The 13,528-nt window shown below is 43.3% G+C and overlaps 1 protein-coding gene across 2 annotated transcripts in view; it reads left to right on the top strand.

Annotated features, from left to right (window-relative positions):
* LOC133849372 (uncharacterized) overlaps window positions 1–13,528 on the top strand; it is a 95,696-nt gene that overhangs the window by 41,895 nt on the left and 40,273 nt on the right. For both annotated transcript variants that reach the window (XR_009895368.1, XM_062285413.1), the window contains exon 5: window positions 12,382–12,453. Coding sequence is in view for 1 of the 2 variants with exons in the window: in XM_062285413.1 (XP_062141397.1) it covers window positions 12,382–12,453 (72 nt within the window). In the remaining variant the exon portion in view is untranslated. The remainder of the gene's footprint in view (window positions 1–12,381; window positions 12,454–13,528) is intronic.

The following is a 13,528-nucleotide window of genomic DNA, read 5'->3' as shown; positions in this document are numbered from 1 at the left end:
ATTCCCTTGACTTGGAGCGAAAGTGAAACTCTAATGGAAATGGGAAAGGAAGATTTCAGTTGTGGCGTTTTAAAATTAACAAAACAGCGCTGAGCTGAGCTGAGCTGCGAATAGAACGAGAGACAAGAAGAAGATGGAAACACAACAAAACCGAAGAAGAACAAGAGAATAGCAGAGAGTTTAGGAGAAGTGGAAAGAGCGAGCAAAAAACCAAAAAAAAAAAAAAGTAGTCGAGTCAAAAAGTGAATAAAAAATATAAGAAAACAAAAAAAAAGCGAAAAAAATTGAAATGTAGCCGAAATAGTAAAGAAAGCGAAACAAAATGGCGAAAAAAGTTTGTTCCTTGCTTTGTTTTCTTCTTCGTGTGCTTTTCATTTTTTTCTTCGCTGGGAGGTGAGGCATAAAGAGTGTGTGGGGGGGGGGGAGGTGGTTGGTCTAAAGTTCGCGGCAAAGTTAAAATAAATTGCAAGTTGGCATTAGAGACGCACACACACACACACACACACACACACAAACACACACACACTCGCACACAGATGAATGTTAGTCAGCCGCCATATTAATGGCAATTGGGTGGCAAGTGTTGCGGCCCTTGCGGCATGTGTGTGTGTGTGTGTGTGCGGTACATGAATATAAAACTTTATTTTTATTTATTCCCTTTTCTACTCCCAACCGTTTGCCTCCCTTCCTTTTTTTTCTGTGCCGCTCCGCTCCGCGCACATAAAGCAAAATTTATTAGAAAACATTTCATTCTCGTTCTCATTCTCATTTTCTGTGTATGTGTGTGTGTGTTTGTGTGTGTTTGTGTGTGTGTTTTGCCACCCACCGCAGCTGGTTTTGACTGCGACTTCAGCTTCAGTTTCAGCTTCAGCTCCGCGGCTCCGACTCCGTCTCCGTCTGCGTCTGTCTTTCGCCTTCGCCTTCGCTCTCTCTGTCTCGCTCTCTCTCACACATTCTCTCTGTTGCGCTTTGTCCCTCTGTCTATCTATCTATGCTCTTGCTCTCGCTCCCTTCGCCTTCTGCTACTTCATCTTCTACTTTGCGTTTTGCATGCTTATTCGCAATTGTTGTTGTAATTGTTTTCATTGTTACGCGCAGCGCCCGAGGACGCCAACGAAGAACGCGGCGAGGGGGGGGGACGGGCGAAAATATAAAAAAACGGCAAAAGGAGGCACGAGCTGGAACACAAAAAAAATACCAAACCAAACCAAAACAAAACAAAACATAAACGGAGCAGCAAAGAAAAGAACAGAAACGAACATAGAACTGAAACTGAAACAGAAGCTGAAGCAGAAGCTGAAGCAGAGAAGCAAAAGCAGAAAACGGCACAAAAATATGTGTGGCAACATCTTTAACGTGGCTATGTCGGTGGCAGGCAGCATAGAATTATTGCCACAACGCGCCTCCTCCCCCTTCACTCCCCTCTTCCCTCTCACTTACAGCCTGGGCCAGGCCCAATGGTTCCCCATTGTTGTAGGCGTAGGCAGCAACAACAACAACAACAACAACAACGACGACGGCAACTAAACCCCAGATGGCGCACTACACAAAGTTATGATATAATTTGGATTTCTTTTCGCTAAATTGCTTGTACCAACAATAAATATGTATTTATGTTGGCCCTGCTCCTTCACTCTCCCCCTCTCTCTCTCTCTCTCTTCTTCTGCTGCTTCTCTTTGTGTCTTGTAAGCTCTGTCTGTGTGTGTGTGAATGTGTGTTTGAAACTGTGTTTAAGTGCCTGTGCAGACAGCTACCAGCTACGAACTGCCTACTCTCCACTCTCTCCGCTCTCTCCACTCTCCACACTTGCTTAGTCGACGGGGATCAGCCCAAAGCAGACAACAGCAACAATATCTACACACACACACACACATGAGCACCTGATTTAGTGTGTACTCAAATATATTACATTCCCTATCGCTATACATTCAGTTTTTTTCTATCGCTGGACAATAGAAATTGCCAGAATCCTTCAATTATTAACAAACTATAATATTTGTGCATTTTAATAACACTTTAGAGCTCCTCTTTTCAATCTATTTGAGTAGTGCCAAAATGTCTATAATTTCAATTTGAATTTGAATTTATTTACAAAAGTTTATTTTGAATTTGAACTTTGTGATGATGTACGTTAAAATTATAAATAGTAACTTATTGTTTTATCCCTATTTTCTTTACTATTGTAATGTCTATAACTTGAATTGGAATTGGAATTTATTTCAGGATTTGACAATTCATAGCAGTACCTTATGATGTTGCACATTAAACCTTTTAATAGTTCAATAATTTGATAAACTTTTCAAGAAGTAATTTATTATTATATACTTTTGTTCTCTACTATCAGAGTGCCTATAAATTAAATTGGAAATTATTGAAAACAGTTTATTGGTAATGCACTTCAAAATTTGTCAAGTGTGAAAGAATTCGTAGCAACAAATTATGAACAGTCAAATATTTTCTATCTTCTATTAGAATGTCTATAATTTCAATTTGAATTTGAGTTTATTTAAAAGAGTTTATTTTTAATACACTTTATAGGATAACTTTATAATGTTGAACAGAAAGAAATGTGCTAAGCAAACATTAAAATTATTAATAGTTCATTAAATTATTGATTAACTTTTCAAGAGTAACTTATGTTCTCTAATTTGAATTTGAATTAATGTAGAACACTTTATTTCTAATGCATTTTAATACTTAACAAATATGCTAGAATTGATATCAGATTTTTTACTTCAATGTATATTTCAAACGTAAATAAATTAATTTAAACAAACATTAAAACTGGAAAAGAGTCATCAAGTAATTGTTCAACTTTTTGTGATATTTAGTACTTTCAATTGTGGAATTAGTTTTGTATAATATTGCTTTGTAATATCATTTTCACTAGACTCATAACAAATGACAAATATAGACTTAGTTTAGCATAATATTTTACTTAATATCATTTTCTTTAGCCTATGTCAAAGCCTTTATAGGGAATATTCTAGAACATGATTGAGAAACTATTTAGGAGTTGTTGATTTATATTTAATATCATTTTTAGCATCGTAAACCCAAGTCAGTGTCTTTAGAGGGAATATTCTAGATTCTATTCTAAACATGATTGAGAAACTATTTTAGAGTTGTTGTTCTTGTTTATCATTAACTTTAATCTCTTCTAGTCTCATAAAGATTGCAACTGGAAACAATTGTCAACGATTTGAACTTTCTAGCTGATCGGAAAGTCGACTGTAGACTATTTGTCCCTCTCTCTCTCTCTCTTACTCTTGCTTTGGCACTCGTCGTGTTGATGCTGTAGTTGTTGTTATTGTTGTAGTTGCTTTGCCGCGTTTAAAAAAAAAAAATACTCAGCCAACTTGTGGAAAAAATATAAATATACATATAACGAATAACGGCATAACGAATAACGGAATAATGCGAGTATGTACAAAATACACAGGCAAGAATGTATTTACGCTCACTTTCACACACACACGCACACGCACACACATACACACATATAGAGGGCACAGACGTGTAGGCGTGTTTAAAATAAAAAAAAAACCTTTCGCGTCTACACACAACAACTGGCAACTACCCCACCACAGCAGCAAAGCAAAGCGGCGAAAGAACGAAGCAGAATACAACAACAACAACAACAACAAGAACAACAAGGCGAAGAGAAAGAAAAAAGCGTGAGCGAAGAGAATATGAAAGGGCGCAAGGACAACGCGAAACGATGGCGACTGATTTACATTTTTAATTGTGTGTGCTGCGACCGTGTGCGTGTGTGTGTGTGTGTGTGTGTGTGTTTGAGTGGGTAACAACAACAACAACAACAGCAACAACAAGAACATTTACCCAACTTTGGCGACCTTTGGTCATGGTCCAAATCTATGAGGCTTCAACTAATGCCCAAAAACCGCCTCCCCTCTCCTCTCTCTCCCCTTTCGCCGCCCCTTGCCCCATTACATTCTGTACATTGACTAAATATCTAACCATTTAATAGGCAGGCATAGAGGCCCTCGGCTCTCAGTCGCCGTCGCAGTCGCTGGCGACGTCGCTGCTGGCAGCGCTGCCCTGGGAACGTTTGAGATTAAAAATTAGGCAAAAGGGTAGTTTAGCCTGTCACACACACACACACACACATACAGAAAGAGAGACAAACATACGCATGCATATATAAATTACAAGTACGCCGCGCTTTTGTTGTAATGAAATGAGCACACACACACATTCGCACACACACACTTGGATGGGGGAAAGAAAGAGCGAGAAACCCGCACAGAAAAACGCATTATAAAATGTGAGTAGTGTATGCTAATGGCAGACGCGCGCTTGGCATTGGCTTTGACGTTGCTTGCCATCTCCCCCCTCTCCCCTTCACTCACTGCCGCACCCGCACCCATGTACCACACACCCCCTGCTCCCCCTTCTGCCCTGTCGGCTTGTCTTCGCAGTTTCCAGCGCGCAATGTAAAAATGGTAAAATTTGTTTTTTTGCCTTTGCTGCTGTTGCTGCTGCTGCTTCTTCTACTTTCAGCTGCTGCTGCTTTTTTCGTGTTGCCAAGGGTGGGTGGGGGTAGGGGAGCAACAGCAAGACACATTATCTAATGCGTATGCGTGTGTGTGTTTCAGTGTGCGTGTGTGTGTGAGTGTGTGTGTGTGAAGCCCCTTTTTCGCTACAACTACCACAGCTCCAACGCAGCACCGCATACCACACACCCTCCCCCCTTCCCCCTTCGCGTCTTGCCTCTTGCGTCGTCTACCACACGTCGTTTGCAATTTTTCATTTTAATTTTCATTAGCGTTTTACTCGTTTTTTGTTGCGTGAGTTTGTGTGTCTTTCTTTTTTACTTGTTTTTTTTTTTTTTTGCTTGATGTGTACACACTCACACACACACACGCACACACATCTGCGTATGTATTTGTGTGTACATTTATTATATAGAAAGAGAGGAAACCGAAAAATGCGTAATTCCCATACACAACCCCGACCCCGCTCGCAACTCGCCCCCGCAACTCTCCCCACCTGCCGACATTGCCGAAATCGCAATCGCAATCGCAATCCAAAAACCGAAACCGAAACAGAAACAGTAACAAGAATCGAGCCACGGTTCCAGTTTCATTTCCATTTCCATTTCCAGTTACAGTTCCAGCTCCAAGTTTGAGTTGAGTCGAGTTGGCTAAAATGATGTAATAAGCGTATGAAAAGTAAAAATGCTTTGCCGCTTAAGTAGTGTTCTTCTTCTTCTTCTTCTTAGCCTCCATTTTCAACTGTATCATCTACCTCCCCCATCAGTGTAAGAGAAGTGAAGAGGGGGAAGGGGAATTTGCGAGTCAAATCAAGGCAACGAAACTTTGCGCGAGCGTAATTTTTCAATTTGGCAACGGAAATTGCCTAGGGAGGTGACACACACACACACACACATACACTACACCCACTCATACACACACACACACACACACACATGATGTGCTCGACTCTCTAAGTGCTCGGGGGAGACACTCACCCCCCATTACCCCCTTCACTTGATTCGCTTCACTTCACTTTGCTCTATACCGCAGCTGATGCTTTTTCTAATAATTAATTTAAAACTTTTTCCTTGCAAATTGAGGAACAAGTTAACCCCCGTCCCCGTCCCCGTCCCCTTCCCCATATCCCCCTATCCCCCTATCCCCCTACCCCACCCTTAGTTGCTCATCGCGTATGCGAATGTACTTGAGGGAAAGTATTTTAAAAGGCGCTACTAATTAACATGGAACGAGCAGCTCGCTGATTCCCTCGACTATGAAACACCTTGACTGACAGCGCGCACGCTGCGGATCGTTGAAGTTGAGTGATAATTACGCCCCTCTCAAGTGGCCTCTTCCTGACCAGTGCCGGACTAGTTCAGAGTTCAACGAGCAATTAATTGACTTCCACTGACATCTCTCCACCCCAAAAGCCCACAAAATCAAATGAAAAGTAACGAAAAGAATAAACCCCTTTTGGCTGCGAATACCAAATACCAAAAACCAAATGCCACATAAACAGAGGCCAGAAATCAAAACACCGCACACTCGTAGATTCACTTAAGCAAACCCCTTGACCTTACACCCCTCACCATTAACCTTTCAGCACTCACTCCACTTGCTCATTCCACATATCACATTCCACATTGAGCTGTTTTTGTCCCAAAAGCGATCGCTTCAAATGCCACAAAATAGGCGGCAATTTACAACGCATTATCTGCGTCACTTCAGTGGGGTGGAATTCCGCCTGACCGCCGAACCTGAAGTCGAACTCGAACTCGAAGTCGAGACAGAGAATGTGAGCGTGTGTGCATCGATTAAAAAGCATGTCCCATTGCCGGCAAAATGCAAATGAAGCAATCGACCAGTCGGCAGTCGGCAGTCGGCAGTCGGGCGTGTAAATAACCTCAACCCCTTGCCCCATTATCTTTGACCCTTAACCCTTAACCCTCATATCCCTAATACTGTGCGTAACCCTGTTTAACTCTCATCCACACACACTAAGCCAAACCCCAAACTTGTGTGGCGAAAAATCTTTGGCAAAACATTTAACGAGACAAGGCCCAGACGCGAACGGAATCTCCAGCCATCAGGACAGTCGTCGGCCAATCCGACAACCCGACAACCCGACAAACCCGATAACCCGTTAACCCAACCCAGCAACCCTTTCACACACACACGAACACACGCACATATGTGTAAGCAGGCAGTCACAAAACCTGTCTGACTTGACATAAAGTAAGTGATATCGTTCATGAGTCTTACTCCGACTCCTTTTTCCCTTGTCCTTGTCCCCTTGTCGAGCAGGACATGTGATTGTCCTGGCCGGGGTCAAGGGTTCGCTTGTGTGTGTTTGTGTATGTGGTGAAGCTCACGCACAGTCAAGACTAGGCCACACACATGTGAGCGAGCGCAGGTCCGGGACAGGTCCGGGACAGGAGCAAGGACCAAGGACCAAGGACCAAGGGGTTCTGTTGAGGGCAGTTGACGGTTGTTTTCCATTTTCCATTTATTTTCACTTACATTTCTTGATTTGTCGTTCATCGTTCATCGTTCGTCGCTTGTTGTTTGTTTTTGTTTCTGTTTGTCAACAATGGCTGTAAGTTGTCGCTGGGATTTTCCTTATTGGCCCACACACACATCAAGGCAAAGAGGGAGGGGGAAGGGGCGGGGAAAGGGAGAAACTCACACATGAATGACATGCAGATTCAGATTCGGGGTAGAAATAGAAGAAAATTTCCATATTATCGAACTTAACTAGCACTAAACACACACACGCATCGCAAAGCCAGACAAATGTCGAGTGGGGGGGCGTGGCACTAACACCAAAAGGGGCAGGGGCAGGGACGGGGGCAAGAACGAGATGAGCAAGATGAAGACATCGAGAGGGAGAGACGTCGACGTCAGTGTGTGATAATTTGTTGATTTGGACGAGTGTGCGTGTGTGTCTGTCTGTGTCTGTGGGTCTGTCAACTTGTTGCGTGAGTCGCCCCGAGGCACAACAATAGCAATAGCTTGGGCCAGACAAGTTGCCACACACACACACACACACACAGACGCACAGAGAGACTGACATAGAGCTAGAAACACAGACACATTCATGGACATTCTCATTTTCATTCTTATTCCCGTTCCCATTCCCATTCCCGTTCTCGTTCTCATTCGCTTTCGGACTTTGCCACACACAAGACATTGTCTGCTGTGGGCGACAAGCTTTAGTATGTGTTTGTGTGTGTGTGGCATGTGGCATGCGGCAGTGTGGCAGTGTGTTAATATATTCATTGCCTTGCTTGACACAGCCCAGACTCTGACTCTGACTCCGACACTGACTCTGACTCTGACTGCGAGTGCGACCCGGACACGGACCCACAACCGGAAGTAGTAGTCAGCAAGCCATAAAAACTTAAGAACACACATACAGGGAGAGAGAGAGACACACACACACACACACACACAAAGTTGCAGTGGCAGCAAGATAGTCGCCACAAGGCTACAACAAGGAGGACACGAGAAGGAAATGTTTTCAGGCGCCGCCGTCGAATCCACATATGCTCTTGACTGGTTGACACACACTCACACCCCTCGCACCCCTCACACACACACTCGCACCCCTCACACCCTCACCCACACACCCAGACTGAGACGCACACACACACACACATATGTTGCGGCTCACAACATGAGGACATGAGGACGTCAGGACTTTCGTTTGGCTAGCTGCTTGCCTTGCCTTGCCTTGGCTTGCCTTTGCCTTTCCCTGTCTGGGATGTGGGTGACGGGGGAAGGGAAGGCGTGGCAGGATGAGTAGCTTGACTTTTTTTCTTCATCGTATGTGTTGCTTTTTTCTTCATTCTTTTCTTTTCTCGTTTTTTTTTTTCGCGGGGAATGTGAGTGAAAGTGAGACACGCGCCGACGACTTTGCTTGGCTTGCCCAATTGGCATGTGTGTGTGGCTGTGTGTGTGTGTGTGGGTGAGAATGACCTTGGCCTTACTTTCGGCTCGAATGTGTGTGTGTGTGTGAGTTGGGTTGGGGCATGTGTTGTCTGCGCTTTGCTTGTAATTTTATGCGGATTATCATTACAAACAGACACCGACACCGCCAACGACATGGACACAGACACGGAGTAAGGGTGGTGAAGAGGGGGGAGAGTGAGACAGAGGGGGGGACAGACACAGACACCCACATGCAGTGGCACGCGTAAGATTGTCAGACAGGTAGGCGCTTTGCTTCTCGTTTTGCCTTCTCCTATTCCGAGCCACAAGAAGACAGAAAGCAGCTGCAAGGTCAAGTCAGTTGTTGACTGTCGACGACGACGACGGGGCAGACAACAACATCAGCTGGTAGCATGGACAGCGAGAGTCACAGAGTGAGAGAGACAAAGAGAGAGAGAGAGAGAGAGACAGTGAAAGAGAGGGAGAGAGGGCAAAGGCAGCTACTGAGGCCGGAAGTCAAAAGTCCAGGGCGGAAAAAGCGACACAAAAACACTTGAATTGATGGGGAGGAGGGAAGGGGACAGGGAGATGGGCTGAAGTCTGGATTTTAATTTTGAGTCAGGCAAAAATGAGGAACACACACAGACAGACAGACAGAGACAGTGAGAAGGACAGACAGACAGACAGACAGACAGAGCGCATGAGGAACGAAGCACGCCTTCTTCCTTTGGCTTCCTTCCTGCTGTAGGTGTGAATGCTGTCTGTGTATTTGTGTATGTGTGTGTGTGTGTGTGTGTGTGTGAAAGGGAGTGTGAGTGTGTTCGATTCTTTATTTGTTTGCAAACTCCTTCGCAATGGACCTTGGCTTGTCGGTAGCAAAAAGTCTGAACTGCGAACTGCGAATTGTGAACTGTGAATTGCTTTGCTCCTTGCAACACTGCTGCCTTGGCCTACCCCACGTCTCGCGCTGTGGCTGTGGCTGTGGCCGTGGCCGTGGCATGTGGCACAGTTTCGCATTGTCCAAACGAAGGTCACGCCAGACGTCTGCAGATTGTTGGTTGCCAGCCAACGCGACTTCTCACTCCTCACTCTTCAATCTCAGTCTCAGTCTCTCGGCTTTAGGTTGTCCTGCTGCTGCTCGATGCTGCTTCCTCGATGCCTCGGCGACAGACGCAGCGAGGCGAAGCGAGACGTGGTAAATCCACAAGACAAGTCTCGACCTCCCCGACCACCCAACAACCCAAGTAGTCAAGCAAGCTACCTGTTGCCGACCAGCAAAGGGAGAAGCGAGAGAGGGAGATAGAGATAGAGAGGGAGCGGAAACGGAGAAGGAGAGTGGGAGTGGGAGAGGAGGAGGGAGGGGGAGAAGCGTAGAGTTAGAGGAAGATGTAGAGGGTGCCGGGTGCTTGGGCAGTCTTGTCATTGTGCTCGTTACGCATACGCCATGTGAGCCATGAAGAAGCAGCAATGTTGCAAAAATACTCATTACAAAAGTGCTGTTAGAGTTCCGAATGCGAATGCGAATCCGAATCCGAATCTGAATCGCAATTGGAATCTGAATCCTATTTGCACACGATCAAATTAATTGTCCGTGCGGCGCTTGCAATTTTTATTGCAAAACTTTGATAGTAGACGGATTGATATTGCCCCGTCGATTGAGTACTCTAGGTTCGAGTGGGAGAAGGTCCTGCTGCTGCCTCCTGGCTGGTTGGTTGGGATTAGTGCGATGAGGTATAGCGAATGCGAATGGGAATGGGAATGGGAATGTGTCTGTGAACAGCATATTTTCATTGCCCCAACTCCAGTTGCATTTGCATTTGCCATTTGCATTTGCACATTTTCCATTTGAATTTATTTATAGCACTTACTAAACTTTCTACGAAATTACACGCTACAATTCGGCGCAATGTGAAAGGAACAACAAAAAAAAAATAAAAATAAAAATAATGACAGCCAGCAGAGAAGGGAAAGGGAAAAGGGGAAGAACGAAACAAAAAACAATGGCAAAAAAGTATCAAAACTGACTTTTACAATTTTACAATTTACAGTTTACAGTTCACAGTTTACACACAACACAGCAACACAGCAAAAGCAACAGCAACAACAACAACAAAATAGACAACAGTGGCGGCTAGAAGTATTTCTACAAATGCATAAATGGGCCAAAAAAATGTATAATTATTTTAATACGAAAGCATAACAAAAACGTGGCAGCGAAACGAAATTGCATTAACAATGCAGTGATCCCCCCTCCACTCCCCTCTCTCTTCTGGACACGCCTCCTTTTGCCCCTTATCAGTAAAGTGCTGCTAATACCAAACACACACACACACACACACACTCACTCACACACACTCGTAATGTGGCAAACACGAGAAAAAATACCGCGCCAAATTATATTATAATTATATTTAAAATGCCACCGACGGCCTGACTATCTTCCTCTCTCTCTCTCCCTCCCTCTCCCCTCTCTGTTTCTCTCGTGTAGAACTATGACTATGTCTACAGCAGGCAACAAAGTAGAAAACACACAACAACAACAAAAAAACAACATTATTTTTATGAAAGACAAAAAAATGATGAAGCAGCAGTAGAGAAGAGAAATGTTGTAAATTTTCGGTTAGGGAAAAAAACCGAAATGAGATTTTGCAGTTGCAGGACGAACGACCGCCAGACTAACTCTTCTTCTTCTTCTTCTTGTTATTGTTGTTGTTGTTGTTATCCTTGTTGTTGCTTTGTTTGCTCTACTAGTTAGCTAGTCGAATAGTCGGATAGTCGCAAAGTGTGAGCTTAGCAGACACTCCTCTTACTCCTTTTCCCTCTCTCTCTCTCTCTCTCTCTCTCTCTTTCAACGCTTTGAAGCGGTTGCCTGCTAAGGACAAAGGATGAGTTTTCTAACTTTTGCAAGCAGACAAGTAAGACACGGTCCGCAATGCAAAGCGGCAATTGTAATCAGCACATAAATTGCGACTCATGTGGCGCGAGGTATTATTAGTCGCTATTACGTATTACGTATACGCCATGTGTACGCCCCAACAGTCAGTAATGTCCATATCCCAAGTCACGCATATTCTGCAAACAGTTCTTCAACTTCAATGTTCCTTCAATGCTATGAAATTTCTCAAATAAAACCTTAATTTGAAATAGAACTTTGTTGACACAATAGAAATTACATAACGAGTCTTAGCAAGTAATTCAAAAGATAACAAAAAGCGTATAAATTTATTAAAATCCAAAATTATTTACAGTTGTGAACTATAAAATGATTGTTAATACTACTTTTTATCTAAAAGTTGCGTTTATAAAAGCAAGTCGTAAGCACTATTATTTCATAGTGCCCAGAAAGCAATGTGTATTTAAAATATTCGTTTTTGTGAAGCTATAGCGATGATTTTTATAACATACATCAATAGCTATAGAGTTAAAAGAGAAGTCAGAGATAAAAAGAGAAGAATATAGAAGTCATTTAAGAAACTCTTTTCTTTTCAACTTAGTTGCTTTGGCTGACAATTTGGTATATTTTAATACTCTCTGGTATATTGTGAACGTAATATCAATCTACCAAATATAGCCTTTAGTATATCATTAGTATTTTTGTGGTATATTCATTTTGTATATTTAAAGAATAATATCGCACTGTTTTGCTATTACTCAACATGAGTTGCGGATATCTCACAGTCGAGCACACTCGACTCAAGCATTGTTACTAATTTATTATATTACATATAGTATTTAATACTACATTTAAGTTTTGAGAAAAGAGATTACTGGCTTATCGTAAATTAAGTTAAGTTAAGTAAGAGTATAAAATTGTACATTTTCATTATGATTTCCTTTGAGGGAGTGTTTAAATCGGTGAATGGGAAGCGTCTAATATTTTAGGATAATAGTTTTATTTGGTGTCATCATTTGTCGCACTTAACTAAGATGACTTTCTCTTGCTTTATTGCAGTTTGATGCGCTTGAGAATGAAGTGCGGAACGTGGAATGCGGAATCGCAGGCAGAACTGTGTTTAATGCTGAGGTAAGTGTCCATGGTTAATTAGCTTGAATTTATAGTGACTCTGAAGTGCTTCAGCATAATGATAATGGAAATGGCTTTTGGCTTTGGCTTTGGTTTTGGGGGAAGGTTTTTGCGATGAGGGGCGACCTCTGAGATTGCCGCAGTGTTATCGCTGAACCTTGACCCCGTGCAAACATTGACTGCTTTTTGGTTGTCAGCACACTCTGCTTATACGTGATGCACCGTACAAGAAGAGTAACTAAACAACCGAAAAAAAAGAGAAGGAGAATAAAAGAAGTGCAAATAAGTCGAGATTTTCTATTTTGCCAGATTTAAGCAGCCTCTGCTGTTGTTGCTGCCTCTTAGTGTGGCACGCACAACTGTACAGCGACAGCGAAAATCTCACTACAACGCAATCTTTCTATCTCTCTCCCTCTCCCTCTCCCTTCCCGTCTCGTGCTTATGCGCCTCTCTGTCTCGGGCCTGATATCGATTTGAATACATAATAATTCAGCGAAAACTTTGTATTACAATTTATTTAGTGCAGAGCATCGACAGCGCAGTTAACTGCGTAGCCAACGCTAAGTGCAGAAGCCGTTCTCCCTCCGTCTGTCTGTCTGTCTGTCCGTCTGTCCGTCCGTCCGTCTGTCTGCCGATTGCTCCTTCGCTATTTGCTGTTAGTTGCCAATCTTTCGATACATGCTCAGCCAATACTTTTGCCAACTTTACCGAACCTGCTGCAGCATTTCTTTCCTTTTTTCGGTTGCTTTTTTTTGTATGTGGGTGGACTGTAAAATTTGTGTCTAAACGCAAAACAAGGAGCACACAGAAAAAATGAAAAAAGAAACATTGGCTTGGGTGGCGGGGGGAGGTGGGAGGTGGGAGGAAGGGCAACCAACCGTTCAATCAACACCCCATTTGACTAACAACTGCAACAACAACAACAACAACATCAAGAAGTAGAAAAGGAAAAGCAGAAGAAGACGACGACGACGACGACGTCGACCTTCAAACTTTGGCAGCAGCAGCGACTGAGACAGAGACAGAGACTGCGAAGTAGCAGCAGCAGCAGCAGCATTTCTCTATATACATAATA

Source organism: Drosophila sulfurigaster, chromosome X, assembly GCF_023558435.1.
Source record: "Drosophila sulfurigaster albostrigata strain 15112-1811.04 chromosome X, ASM2355843v2, whole genome shotgun sequence".
In the NCBI taxonomy this organism is placed as follows: Eukaryota; Metazoa; Arthropoda; class Insecta; order Diptera; family Drosophilidae; genus Drosophila; species Drosophila sulfurigaster.
Note: the sequence above shows the minus strand (reverse complement) of the source record. Positions and strands in the feature narration are given on the sequence as shown.